The sequence below is a fragment of the Castor canadensis genome, chromosome 5, assembly GCF_047511655.1.
Source record: "Castor canadensis chromosome 5, mCasCan1.hap1v2, whole genome shotgun sequence".
NCBI classification, from domain to species: Eukaryota; Metazoa; Chordata; class Mammalia; order Rodentia; family Castoridae; genus Castor; species Castor canadensis.
In genome coordinates, this window is record NC_133390.1 from 39712374 (window position 1) to 39727124 (window position 14751).

General features: G+C 33.1%; 1 protein-coding gene across 3 annotated transcripts in view; it reads right to left on the minus strand.

Annotated features, from left to right (window-relative positions):
* Window positions 1–2351: 2351 nt before the first annotated feature.
* Window positions 2352–14751, minus strand: part of Vgll3 (vestigial like family member 3) — a 45808-nt gene continuing 33408 nt past the window's right edge. For all 3 annotated transcript variants that reach the window (XM_074072935.1, XM_020172640.2, XM_020172641.2), the window contains exon 4: window positions 2352–8205. In XM_074072935.1, coding sequence (XP_073929036.1) covers window positions 8162–8205 — 44 coding nt within the window. In that variant the 3' untranslated portion in view covers window positions 2352–8161. The remainder of the gene's footprint in view (window positions 8206–14751) is intronic.

Below are 14751 nucleotides of genomic sequence, written 5' to 3' on the forward strand. Positions count from 1 at the left end.
GTGTCAGGTAACAGAAAAAGAAAACATGTTGTAAGACAAAGAAAGAAGAAAGCACCTCATTGGTTGAAGCTAATACTTTTTTTAAAAAATTGATTCACTGCAAAATGAAATATAGACCATTATTCAGTGGTCCTTAGTCCTGAAGCTATCAAAATGGGATTTTCTTAATTGCCGTTAACTCTAATTTTTGACTTAGAAGTAACTTTACCCAGCTTTATTGATGTATAATTGACAAAGTTGTATACATTCAAGTATACAAGATAATTTAATATACACACATTGTATAATGATTACTACATTCAAATTAATTACCACACCCATTAATATAAGTATTTAGTGTAAGAAAAATGATGACCTGGGTGGACTTTTTATGTAGCTGTTTTCTTTTGGAAACATCTAACATCACAAAACCACACATAACTCATTTGAAAAAGACTAGAGAACTTTCAACAGAAGGAATGGGGTAGTTTAAAGCTATATTTTCCTTTTAGCAAGATCCACAAGAAAGGATAGAGTATCATGCTTAAAGAGGAACACATTTTGTATTTTTTGGCAAGATACTAAATCCTCTGTTGCTATATTTGGCTCTCTGCAAATAGTCTCTTGTACACGTGCAAAGCAAAGATCAATGCTGGTGTTCTTAATTCAGCTACACCCAAACGTAGTACAGAAAGTAAGAGTTGTGTTTGAGTGTTGTTTCTAATGAAGTCTTGCAATCATTTATTGATCAACAGCATTGCTGATGGATGGATACCTATTTTGCACATTAAATCTATCAAAACATGTTTGCTTTTCTATAATAGTTTTTCCACTGCTTAACTGATAACAGATGGAATGATTCAATCTGCACAGAAGTGTTACAGCTTTACCACATCAATGTGGTCATCTATTGCTATTTAGTCAAATGTGTATGAGCAGGTCAAATGAGATGCTTGAAGACTTAGGACATCATGGAATGGACATATGTTCCCATAAAAGGAAGCATAACAATTAAATAGTAGTTGATTGTCCCCAGAGAAAACACACTTCAGCTAGGAAAACTCTGTACTGGATAACCTGCTCTCCACCCTCCAGTGCCTGTCTTACATAAAACTGCATAACCCCTTGGCTTCCAAGGCACCATAATACCTACATGAAACATTGGAAATAGCAACAGAAATTTCCTTTATATGCAATCATTAAGTGATTAAGGTTGATCACCCACATAAATTCATATTATGTCTTCCTAGTCCCAGTGAAATAATAAATCCTTGATAATAAGGCTGATAAAAAAAAATCACTGAAGTTCAATAACAATTGTGGTACTCCTCTAAGAATGTTCACATTCAACTCCCCAGATCCTCTGAATCTATGGTACTTACATGGAAAATAGGACTTTGCATATAAGTAAGTTAAGGACCATGAAATGGGGAGATTATCCTGAATTTTACAGATGAAGCCAATATAATTACAAGGGAACTTAAGTATGTAAGGACGAGGCAGAAGACAGAATCAAAGAGATACCATTGCTAGCTTTGAAAGGGAAGAAGGGGACCATGAGTGAAAAACTCCACAGACTGGAAATTGTAAGGAAACAGAATCAGACTTAGAGCATCCAGATTGAATGCAGCCTTTACTTTGTAGATATGCAAGACAAAACCCATGTCAAATGTCTGACCTAGAGAACAGTAAAATAACCAGTTTTGTGTTGTTTAAGCCATTATATTTGTAGTTATATTTATAGCAGCCATAAAAACCTCATTCAAACATGGCAGACTGCTACGAAGACTGAGCCAAATTATTTCTGCTATAATGCTAGGTGGCATTCATAATTACTTAAATACTGACTTCCAAACTTTTGCTTTTTCATATTAAAGACTCATTTAATAAGCAAATAGAAGGCCATTGTAGGACCCACGTCTACCTTCTTTTAAAGGTAGATATTCTCCTTCTTGGGGACATTTGAATGTCAATGAATTGTAGAAAAGTTTTTACTTCTTAATTTGTCTTTTCATAACACTTTACAACAAGTTCTGTGTCAATAAATGTAAAAACAAAACAGCAAATAGCCTTCTGAAAGTCTATTTCAGAATACCTTAAGGAACTTCATATTAAAAAATTCTCAAGACTCCTGCTGTTTTGTAACTAACATAATCCATTTCACTTGCTCTTCTGTTATAAACATTTGTTTTATAATCCACTCCAAACTGTAACAAATAAATACTTTGGCTCTAGAAATTAACCTCATGCTTTAAAAGCTAAAGATATAATTTTTAGACCTATTTATAAGTTCTTAAGAAGGAAAAAAACCTTTAAATTCTCAAGAAGTATAGACCAAATCAAATTGCTACATTAAAATGTAAACATTAAACTCACATTAAATTATTTATTGAACAAGTTGAAGATGACATCTGTTTTTATGACAAAGTCTTCCATCATTTTATATCATTGACATGCAATTGAGTCCTCCATTTGAAGAGTGAATAGAAATTTAAAGTCTTTCCCCAATCCCAAAAGAACACAAAGAAAATGATTTCATAATTATATTTTAAAGCCAAAAGTTTTATGAATTATATAATTTTTGTTTATTAAGAATGACAGCATAACTATGATTAATTTCCCTTTCTGTAAATGTAAAATTAAGGTAACATAATTGCGCATAGAACTAACAAATCTGGAATTTCATTTGTTTCACTGCTATAAGATAATATTTTTATTAGTAGTTTTCAGTTTACTAAGTCAAGTGACAAATCTAACATTTACCATACCATATTTACCATACCATATTTTTCTTTATGAAAGGATTTTACCTTACCTAAGTTTATATGATGAAAACAAGTTGAGTCTGCATTTCCCTTTAAATATATGCACTTTAAAATGATACAAAGAATTCACATAAAAATTTTCCCTATAGTGTATATTCTGAAAAAAAAATCATGTATGTAATAGTATTTGCAAATCAGATAAAAAGTTCAAGACTGTATATTTCCTAAGAAATTAAATCAAGTGTGTAATATTCATTATGAACTTTTGCTCTAGTCACAGCATGGAAAAAATGTACATCTCTGTTAGTATGAAGAGATATCATTAGAGAAGTTCACATCTTACACATATAACAAAAAAGCTGATTAAGAATTTTATGTTCTAAAGGAATTATTCAAAATTTAGTAGTCCAGAAATTGTTAAAAAGAAACTGATTGGTGATGACCTGCTCTTTTGTAGAAGAGAAGGCATCTTTGCTTGCTCATAAAATGGAATTGTATAAATTATGCTTAAATTCATTAGAATTTCTTGGTATTAAAAAAAGAGACAGATTTATCAATTTAAGTTGATTGAAATTTCAAGAGCATATTTCTTTGATTATTTGAAATCATAAAAACATCTTTAAGCAGATGAAAATCCACAATGGAAATAAAATTAAGATTTTTTTACAATAATGACTGTTTCTATAGTTCTGGAATGCCCAGAAAGCACTAAATGGAAAAAGAAACAAGTAATGTGAAATTCTAAAAATCTGCCCTGTGATGGATCTCTATGACCAAGTTACCGAAGTAATTATCATTGTGAATCTGTTGAGACAGAGGACTCCTCTCACCCATCCACTTTTTTATAGGTTATATTTCAACTTCAACGTACATTTTGACAAAAGTTTTAGCCTAATTTTTAAAACAATTTTAATAAAAGCTTTTATGCTGTAATAATAGATTTAAAGGGCTCTTTAACCTTTAAATGTTTTTAGTGAATGAATTGTACTTTCTTTCTCAAACAAGCCTCAAATACATCTTTTCTGAACGATGTGTCTTATTTATCCTTCAGGAAAGAAAAGAAAAAGCTTAGTCCTGAGCGTCCTGTATATTAAAATTAGCAGGCTGATTTCACTTTTGGTCCCATAGAGTTTCTGCTGTCCTCTGTCAGCTGTGAAGGTCATCCATCATAGGAACTCTATCTGCCATGAATACCCTTTGTAACTGCAATGATTGAGTGAACTCTTTCCATCTTCAATAACCAGCACAGTGTCAACATCTGCTTCCAATAAAGTTGTTGGATTTTTTTTCTCAAGTAGAGTAAATCTGCTGACTGAGATGGTAAAGAGTGAGCTTTTTCCCTCCCTTTTATGCAGAAGATTTTTTCCACCGTATTTTGCAAATTTTTCTCCAAGGGAGGTTAAAAAAAAAATAGATAAGTTCAAAAGAAACATTCTTATTCCAAGTGCCAAGGAAGGAACCTCAAAATGTAACTGAAAAATAGAAACTTTGGTGATCCAATGAGCTGCCTCTTACTTTGAAGGCAGCAATACATAGGGTGGTGGATGAGTAAATTTTTTTAACGTGTAACAAAACTCTGAGTTGAGCTACATACCACCAATAGATTAATTTATTTTCCTTCAGAAATGGCACACTAAAAAGTCAGTGTTAATTAAGAAATTTACATTCTATCTCCCGTACCTAGGAGGAGAAAAAGATTCTCTTTGCAATAATCTTATAAAAAGGCAGTCATCTACTTGGTTGCTGCAGAAACAAGCATATGAAATGAAGAGAAGGGACATTTAGCTCAATTTAATGACCTGCTCAGACAACTCCCAGACATATGTGGTAAATGTCATTTACCATCACACATCTAATATGAGCCAGTCAAATGACCTACTATATGTGATTTCCAGCTTCTACAGCCTGCCTGTTTGGTAGCATGATCCCATTTTATTTATGAGATAAATAAATGAAGCGCAAAATCACATATTAAATTGTGGCTAAGCCAAAATTCACAGACTTACCAGATTACAAGCTCTTTTCCCATTAATTCATTCTGCTTCCCTATTCATTTCCCAGTCAAAACTCTAGCATATGGACTTTCTTTTTCCAACACTTAATGACACCACTCCCACTATTTAACAAAGGTACACACAGCAAGGAGTAGAATATGATTTCATAAAATAACAGTTTCTCATTGCCACTTTAAATTACAAATACAACATGAAGTCAGACAGTAAACACGAACACTAGATGCTTTCACATATTTTGTAAGCCTAGAATAGAAATGGTCAAATCTATTTGCATAACAAATGACAAACTCCTTAAGGGACACATTTATGTTAATGCCCAGATTTTTTAAAATGTTATTAATTCCTCAATTATTTACAATTCACTAATTCTCATTTTGCAAATTTTAGAGCAACCTTGGCCATGTTTGCTTAGCAAACTCTTAACAAGAAAAAGAAAAGACAAAAAATGAGAGGGAAAAATTAAGAAAGGATAGCTAACCTTCTTAAGAAGGTATGTTCATTTTTAAAAAGTTTAGAGGCTCTTTTCAAATTAGCAATGAAAGATCAAATATCTGGTTAGTATTCTAACTTGCCAAAATTATACTGCTCCTTCATTCCTGATGGCGTAGTAGTGGAAACAAAGTCAATTTCAAGTAAATGAGATTTCCTAGTGTTTAGTTCACAGATTTTTAGATAGCTTGAATGAAATTTAATTTGCAAAACAGTCAAAAGTGGAGTGGTTCTAAATGAAGTCAGGGAGACAGATGATAGCCTTCAATAAAGAAGTTTGGATGCTATAGGTCCAACAGCATCCTTCTGATGTGAGAAAACAGAGAGTGATAACATTTTAAATGTAAAATTAATTCAGATTAGTACAACTGTTCCTTTTTTTAATGACTTTCGGTGGTAATGGTAACAGAAACACTGGACAATTACACTAACACTACTCTCACTCTACTTATATTTTGATCCACTCCTTTGGTGGTGGTGTGCCAACAATACCTGTGTCTGTCCTCAAAGGGAGAGCTCATTTACAGATATTTCCTGTATACAACAAAATGCAGTCTTCACTTTTCTCAGGCCCCCAAAGCCAAGAAATATTTTGTCCATCCTTAATAGGAGGGACAAAGAGCAAAGTCTAAATTCAGGGTGAAGCCACCTAATTGTCTGCCTTTTCTCTTTTATTTAGTTTAGTAGTGAATAAGAATAGAAGCAAAGAATTAATACCTTCCTTCTCTTTTTAATTGGGAAAAACCCAATTGAGTGATTTGAAGTAGGACACTGTTCTGAGAGAAATTGCAAATGAAGTTGAAAGGTTGCAAGGGACGAGAAGGCAACTAATCTTCAGTGAGTATCCCATGGGAACTATGAATACTTGTTTTTGAAAATTCAAGAGGAATCAAGACAAAATTAATTTTATAGATTCATCAAGTTCTGTGCTCCAAATATTTGGGCAAATTATAAACTAAACAATTATATCAAATGAAAGTGTAGATCAAAAGGTGCATAATTTAAACAGTTTACTCCCTAGAAATTTGAATTCATATCATTACTGAGTGGAGGTTACATTAAGTTTGTGTTAAAGAAAATCTAGTTAAAATTAAGCAAAGTACGGAGTGATGAGAATATGAGAGCATATAGACTCATAACAACTTGAAGGATGCAACAGGAAAGAAAACAAATGCAGAAAATATAGCTATGGAAAATACTTGAAAATTGTCTGTGAGACGTCTGTCTAAGCTTGTTATCTTTTGTTCATGTATAAAATATTCATACATATAATGTGAATAATTACAGATGGAAAGTGGCATTTCACTGAGCATTCTATTTCATGTGGATGGAGAGAGATGGGAGACGTTTAAGAAACTCTCTTTACCAAATAAAAGCATCTATATTCCACTAACTTTTTATATGGCCCATCTCTGGAAGAAGTTGAAAGAAGGAATGGACTTTGTCTTTCAAGTCATTAAATTGACAATAACTACTACCTTCATAATTCTAATCTTCTCCTATTATGTGTTAATGATACTTCTAACTTAATTTTATTTAGATCCTGAGGGCCACATCAAGTTGAATTAGTTCAATTATTAGCCAATTTTAGTAATTTTGTATAAATTTATATCAAAATATAAATTTTATTTTGCCCTACATTTTTAAGAGAATTAAGTCAAGTAAAACTACATTTAAACCAAAGTAAGTCTTGCAAAATGCTATGCTTAAAATATTACATACAGAATATTTTATTTTTCAGTTTAAAATGATGAGTGAGTGACATTATCAGAAACTGCCAGGACTTCATGTTTAATACCTTTCCAGATATTATTCCTTCAGACTCTCTCTAGGAAAAAAATTCACTTAACATGATTTTGAAATTGCCATGAATGAATAATTAGAACCGAGAAAAACAAATCACTGGCACTCGCAGGTAGCATGCTTAAATGCATTTTTTCCAGTGCAGTAGTTATATATAAACTTTGGTTCTATTCATCAAGTTGGATGAACTAGAAAGAATTATTATCCTCTAGGCAAACTTTCCATCTGACTGAAAGTTTAGGCAAACTTTCTTCTTAGTTAACTTCCAAGTACTCTTTGGAGAAAACAAAGTAATGAAGTATCTTTTCTTTAGAGTGGCCCTTAAAAACAAAGTCTCTTTCCAAGAAACAAAGTCTCTTTCCAAGCTATACATTTAACTCAAAACTGAGTGAGCTTGCATGGAATTAAATCTTCACTGAGATTTATTGTAAAAACAACACTGCATTGGCTTGTCTATGGTATAGCTACTTTTGTAGAGAGGAGAAAATATCAAACACTTGAGGTAACCTAGAAAGCACAGACATGAGCATATCACAGACATTTAAAGATTAGCATTTAAATGTTTTTGCCAGTGCTTCTCTGAGAGCAAGTTCTTTAAACAGAACTCAACAATTTTTACAATACTAAAAAAAAAAAAAAAAAAAAAAAATACATCTCTCAAAAATAGCCCCTCAATGCTAAACCAAACTTTCTGTATTTCTACAAAAATAGATGCACATAGAGCTACAAAATTATATTCCTGAAAGAACAAGCATTTTTGTATGTGGTTCATCTTTTCCTGACAAGGTGGCTAGTTTGCAAAGAAAAAATAAAATAAAAATGAAATAAAACTAACCCCAGTACTGGTAAAAGCAAGAAAAGTAAAAAAAAAGAAAGAGTTGCACAGTTGACAAAGGCTCAGATATGGGAAACAAAACAGCAAAAATGCTTTTCTTCAATGACTCGGACCCACTCTGCTTTCTCCAGAAAAGGTTCAAAACCAAAGTCAACTGCCTGACACTTTTCTTCCATGTTCCTCATCTCCCATTGCAGAATGGAAAATCCCAACAGCATCTTTTCCCAGTGGGCCTTGGATTCAGGATGCAACCTGACTTGGTAACAATGTGTGTTTCAGTACCATGGTGACTCCTTGCTCTTGTCTTGATGCTGTAGGCCTAGAAAAGGTGAAAATGGAAAAATTGATGATCATGAATACATTCAGCACTCACTAATATGCACACCCTGTAATGCACTGGGTACAGAAACTGAAATCCAGGGAAGTGTGGGAAATGACTTAAGGGGAACCTGCACTCTAAAAAAATTCTGCATGTGATTTTCAAAATGACAACCAACAGTATATTAAAATAATTCTATACACCAACAGTGCTTTGTGAACAGTAACAATTGTTTGCTATGGCTTTTATTTTCATAGAATGTAAGAGAATAAGCACAATAAAAACAATGAAAAATTTTATTTGTAACTTCTGAAGAGTTCATATTCGAAGAGAAAGGACATCACTTCAATTAATACTTTCAGCAACCATCAAAATGATAATTTCAGACTAAAATGATGAGTAAGTCCTATTGTTTGAAATGTGTTCCTAATTTCTCATAAGAGCAATTAGTATAACATCTTCAGCTTATACCCACTTCAAATCATTTTCATTTTGCTCTACTATTTTTTCTTTCCATATTCATTAGTATATTCACAAATATAAGTGTGTACATTCAAGGCATATACCAAGATGCTTTCATGAGTGTATGTATGTAACGAAATAATTACCACAATCAAATTAGTTGTCACACACATCAGTTCTTTCAATTTCCTTTATTTTTCTACCTGAGACATATTTGGAAGAGTGAAGACCCTCAATCATTTAGCACCAAATACCAAAACAAGTAGGGAGAAACAAGACATGATTGCTGCTGTATGGGTGTCAGGATTTCATGAACTTTTGTTTAAAATTGTTATAAGTCTGGGCTGTTATCAGAAATTGAATAACCTAGTATGTTTTTAAACTGTTTATGGTTACTAAGACAATTTCTTGTCTCATAACTTGTCAGAATTTTATCAAGTAAGGGGTGTCTTTATACAAACACACAAAATTAGTTATTGAATACAGATATTAAGGCAAAATACAAAGCAAACAACATAAAGAATGAGAGCATAAATAAGAGTACAAGAAGCACCTCACAGAATTGTAAGTCACTCTTACTACGTAGAATTGGTGTACTGGGGAAAAGGTGACATTTCCTGAATGTCAAAAGAATGATCCCACTATTATTTTTCTCTTCAAGTGTACTGGCATCATGTTTAGGTGCAGCATCAATAGTTTGCTTTCCAATTTCAAAAGAAAAGGAGGAGGAAGATAAAAAAGGAGGAGGAGAAAGAAGAAATAAAAGGATGAGAGTTGTATCAAGTCACTCTAAGTTTACTTTACTCATTTTCAAATGATTTTGTGGTTAGAATAATTTGCAACCTGACGTAGTCTCTGCTGAGTGACTCTTATAATCTAAACCACCTTTACTGACAATCTGCTGATCACATAAATATTTTTTTCATTATTAAAACATCTCATCTTCTGCATGACTCAGTATTTCCACACTTGAAGAGGGCATCAATCTACAGAATGTCAGCACTGCAAGTCATGAATATTGTTGTAATCATCAAGTGGGTTGAGTGTTTTTCTTCTTAAATAAAGACAATTCCTAGGTATTCTTTCTTATTTTTTTTGTAAACATATATACTTCTTCAAAATCATGTTAGTCTTTTGCCATAGATGAGTACTGCATTATTTAAGATAGCTCCTGAGAGGGAGAGGGGCAGGCGACAGTGGGGAGAAATGGCCCAAACAATGTATGAACATATGAATAAATGAATTAAAAAAAAAAAACAAGCTGAAGCAAAAGAGCTTGAAGCATGGCTCAAGTAACAGAATGCCATTACCCAATGCCACCAATGAGCAAACAAATAAATAAATAAATGAATAAATTAAAAAAAAAGTTAGCTCTGAATTTCCAGCCAGAACAGAAGTTATTCACTCATTATAAATTCATCTCTTTAATCTTTGTTCCATGTCTTCATATCACTCCAATGCAAACTTTAAAGAATCAGTTCATCTATGGCCTGAAAGGTATTAAAAATCTAACTGAACCTTATGATTTAGCTGCTTCTTAGAAGTAGGAAAAAAGTTAAATATTTGTTTTTATTACCAGAAAATTTTAAAAAACCTTAATATAAATCACAAAAGAAAAACAGAGGTACGTGATTTTTCTACTTTAGATGATTAGTATGGGCAGATTATGGTATTTAAGACTCAACCATTTAGTTTCCCCAGAGAGAATGGAGGCAAATTGTTAAACCCTGAGCCTGATGTAGTCTACATATATATGGGATTTCCCAAAATTTTACTGCCAAAACAGAATTCACTCTACTATCAGTTTTCCTCATACTTAGATTTCTTCACTTCCTTACTTCAATTCAAACCACAGAATGGGAGAAAATATTTGCTCGCTATACATCAGACAAAGGACTAAACAACCAGAATATACAGGGACCTCAAAAAACTAATCTCCCCCAAAATCAATGAACCAATAAAGAAGTGGGCAACTGACCTAAACTGAACTTTTTCAAAGGAAGAAATCCAAATGACCAAAAAACACATGAAAAAATTCTCACCATCCCTGGCCATAAAGAAAATATAAATCAAAACCACACTAAGATTCCACCTCACTCCTGTTAGAATAACTACCATCAAAAACACCACCAACAACAAATGTTGGCGAAGATGCCGGGGGAAAAAGGAATGCTCATACACTGCTGGTGGGAATGTAAGCTAGTACAACCACTTTGGAAAACAATATGGAGGCTTCTTGAAAAACTAAACATAGATCTGCCATATGAACCAGGACCTATGATCCACTCTTAGGGATATACCCAAAGGAATGCAATTCAGGTTACTCCAGAAGCACTTGCATACCCATGTTTATGGCAGCACTATTCATGATAGCCAAGTTATGGAAACAGACAAGATGTCCCACAACCTGAATGGATTAACAAAATGTAATATTTATATACAATGGAATTTTATTCAGCCACAAAAAAGGATGAAATTTTGTAAATGGATGGAACTGGAGAACATCATCTTAAGCAAAGTTAGCCAGGCTCAGCAGGCCAAAAATCTCATGTTCTCCTACATATGCAGATAATAGACCTAAAACAAATGCAGTAATATTATTGGACATGGGTCACACACTAAGAGGAGAATGTATACAGGAGGAATAGGGAAAGAGAAGGAAACCTAAAACTTGAAAGTGTTTGATGTGCCCACTGTAAAGGAGCAAATAAAGTAACCTTAAAATGACAGAGGTCACTATGGGAACATGACCAGGAAGTAGTAAACAAAACAAAAAAAACCTATATGAAATTAGTTCATAATACATCTTGAGACTTTTCCCTTTTGGCTGTCTAAAATCAACCATCTTTATTAGTAATTAAATTTTAGTTTTGTTGCTTAGTGTGTGAGATTTTTAATAGAAAGGAAAATAAACACCATAAAAATGTTAGCTAATACTTTCTTAGGGCTCAAATATGCCAGGCACTGTGCTAAACACTCAATATGAAATATCTTATTTAATTTTCTCAACCATATTATCTATTTTACAAATGAGAACACTGAAACTAAGAGAAGTTATACAACTATTAAGTGGTAGTAAAGAAGTAAGCTGATGAATCATAGTCTTAACATAGTATAAATGCTCATATTGCATGGGCTATGTTGATTATAGGTTGTGATACTGGCCACAATTCCAACTACCCAAGTGAAAATCCTCTCACAAAATCAGTTCACAAAAAAAAAAAAAGAATTGATTTTTATATTCTTTCTGCAATATTTAAAAACATGCTCATTTAACAGAACAGGTATCAAAATTAGCAAAGTAACTCTCAGTGATTTTTTTTAAACAACTGCACTAGTCTGATATTTTTTTCCTAAGATACAATAAATAATTACAAACAATTCGTTATCTTTCAGATGAAGACCACTTCAATGGTGGGAATATGTCTTATCAACTGATAGGGTTTTCTATGAATATTTTTAATGGAACCACCCCACTCCCCACCAGACTTCCTCAAGGTGAACTTTTAAAACATTGTGTGGTCATTTGACTCATGAGGATTTTTTTCAGACATGAACCAGGGAACAAAGATATCAAAGTATGGGTTTCAGAGTTTGACTCTGAGATGTAGTTAGGAGGAAACACATTGAGAGAGAAAAAAGCTCAATAACATATTTCCCCCACTTCAATTCCAATACCAGTACCAACTGATCACCAACAGAAAAGAAAAAAAAATCCAGATCTGGAAAATAAAATTTGAGAGAATTAGGGGCAAGAGAGGGAATCACAGTATGTTTTCATTTCAAACCCTGAAAAATCTGACAGTCTTAGTCTGTTCAGGTTGCTAAAACAAAATGCCATAATCTGGGAAACTTGTAAACCACACATATTTATATACCATAATTCTGGAGACTTGGAAATCTGAGATCTAGGTGCTGGCAGATTCAGATTCTGTTGAGTCTCATTTCACATTCAAAGAGGATGGCTTCCATGTACCCTTATGAGGCAGAAGGGGAAGTGTCAGGTCTCTTTAGACAATGCCAATCTCATTCCTCAGGTCTCTGCCCCCATGATCTAATCATCTCCCAAAGTCCCCACCTGACATCACTGCCTCAGGGTTAATATGTCAACATGTGAATTTTTGAGGGATGCAAACATCCAAATCAAAGTACTGACTGTATATAACAAGACATCAGTGCAATAATTTTCCCTATAATGAGGGAAACATTCTAGCTTTGATTTTAAGAGGTAACAGCTTCAGAAGATTCACTTCTTGCAAAAGGCTGTGAGAATAAGGACATAGAATAGCAATACAACTTGTGTAATTATAAAAAGCCTGAAGACTTTACCTTCTCTAGCTTTCCTCACCTCTTAGGTGCTTTGTGAAAAGATACTAAACTTCCTACTGGGCCTCTCAAGACAGGAACAGAAGTTGGCTCAAAGAGAATTCTGATGAACCTGCTAGTACTTCCCAAATCTATGATGTAGGCACCCTGGATCACTTTGGGTGAGCATCTTAGAGGAACAACAAACACAAGGAAGATAAATTCACTGCCAAGTATAATAGGCCATTTCAGGGGAAAACACTGTACAAAGGATGCACAGAGAAACAGATAGGAGAGGGGAGTAGATTTGAAAACAGGGCCAGGATAGGAATGAGATGAAAACACCAAAAAGCAAACAGCATCCTAATAATTGACAAGTTTTGGGATGTGAATAACTTTCTACAAGTATAGGGACAACTCCAGTGACAAGCCAATGGAAAAATTTGAGAAGAGGTTTCCAGTGTAAATGGAATTTTGTTTTAAACTGAAAGTAATAGAGACATCATTGGGTTGGATGAATAATAACCAGAAAAAGTAATGTGAAGTCTTCTATCTTTAGGTAGAAAAGTAAATAATAAATTAGACAACTGAAAAGCTCCTACAGAGCTGAGTTTGGGGACTATTTGACTGTCAGTCATATCCCATTAGAAAACTATGTACAACTTCTAAGGAAACATTCATTTGACAATATCACTGGCCACAGCTCTTTAAGTTGAATATGCTTCCAATTATTTCTAAAGATAAAAGAAGTAACTAAACAATGGGAAACATACTACTTATGAAAAGAGAAGAGAAATAGGAACACAAAATTTGAAAGTATGGGTAGAATATTTTATGACCTAAAAGTACAGAAAGTACAAAAATGAATGAATAAATTTTTCATTTCAAGATATTAAGAGTCTACAAGTCATTTAGATCAGAATGCTTGCTATTACAGTAAGAAGCTGGTAAATTTGTCCTTTATTTAAAAAAAAAGAATCCCCTGCCTCACCCTTGCTTTAGTAAAGGTAAATCATACTTGTCACAAACTCAAATATATACAACATTGTGTTGGATGGTATATCAAAATATCCTACCTTCACCAACAACCCAATAGCTCATAATGACACATGACAAAGGATCACAAATAAAGACATTCAAGAGACAGTTAAACTATTTTCCACAGCTTTATGAAATTATCATTGTAAGTGATCATTCAACTTACTTCCTTGTCCGAGTCTAGGGAAATCCATTTAAATATAAGAAAAGAATTTCTAAATAAGATCTCTCTGAGCATATCACTTTACTACCAACTTTACAAGTAAAAAATTACTAGCAAGAGGTAACCATTTTGAAAACTATGATTTCATTTCAGTAGAATATCAGAACAGATCATAGGTAACTACATTGAGATCTCCTTTTATTGTCTCTAAAACATCTTTGTTTTTGAATGTCAAAGCATCACAGAATTCTTTTTTAACAATCAAAAGCAATGATATTTAGCAAATAAAATTCTACTATTCCCTGTTAGCAGACAACTTGTTGAGTACATTTAGGATCTATGTACATATAGTGCTATTTATACTGAGCTGCAACTTATTTCACCAGCAACATTATCTTGGAAAACCATTCCATTTTTGTGTTCAAAGCTTGACTCAATCATTTTGGAAGGCATCGCACTATTTATTCTAAGACATGTCAATTCTCTGTAGACATACATTTGAGAACACACACAAATATGTACTTGTTACTTGTGTGAATAATCTATTAATAATTTATAAATTCTTGAGAATGTATTGT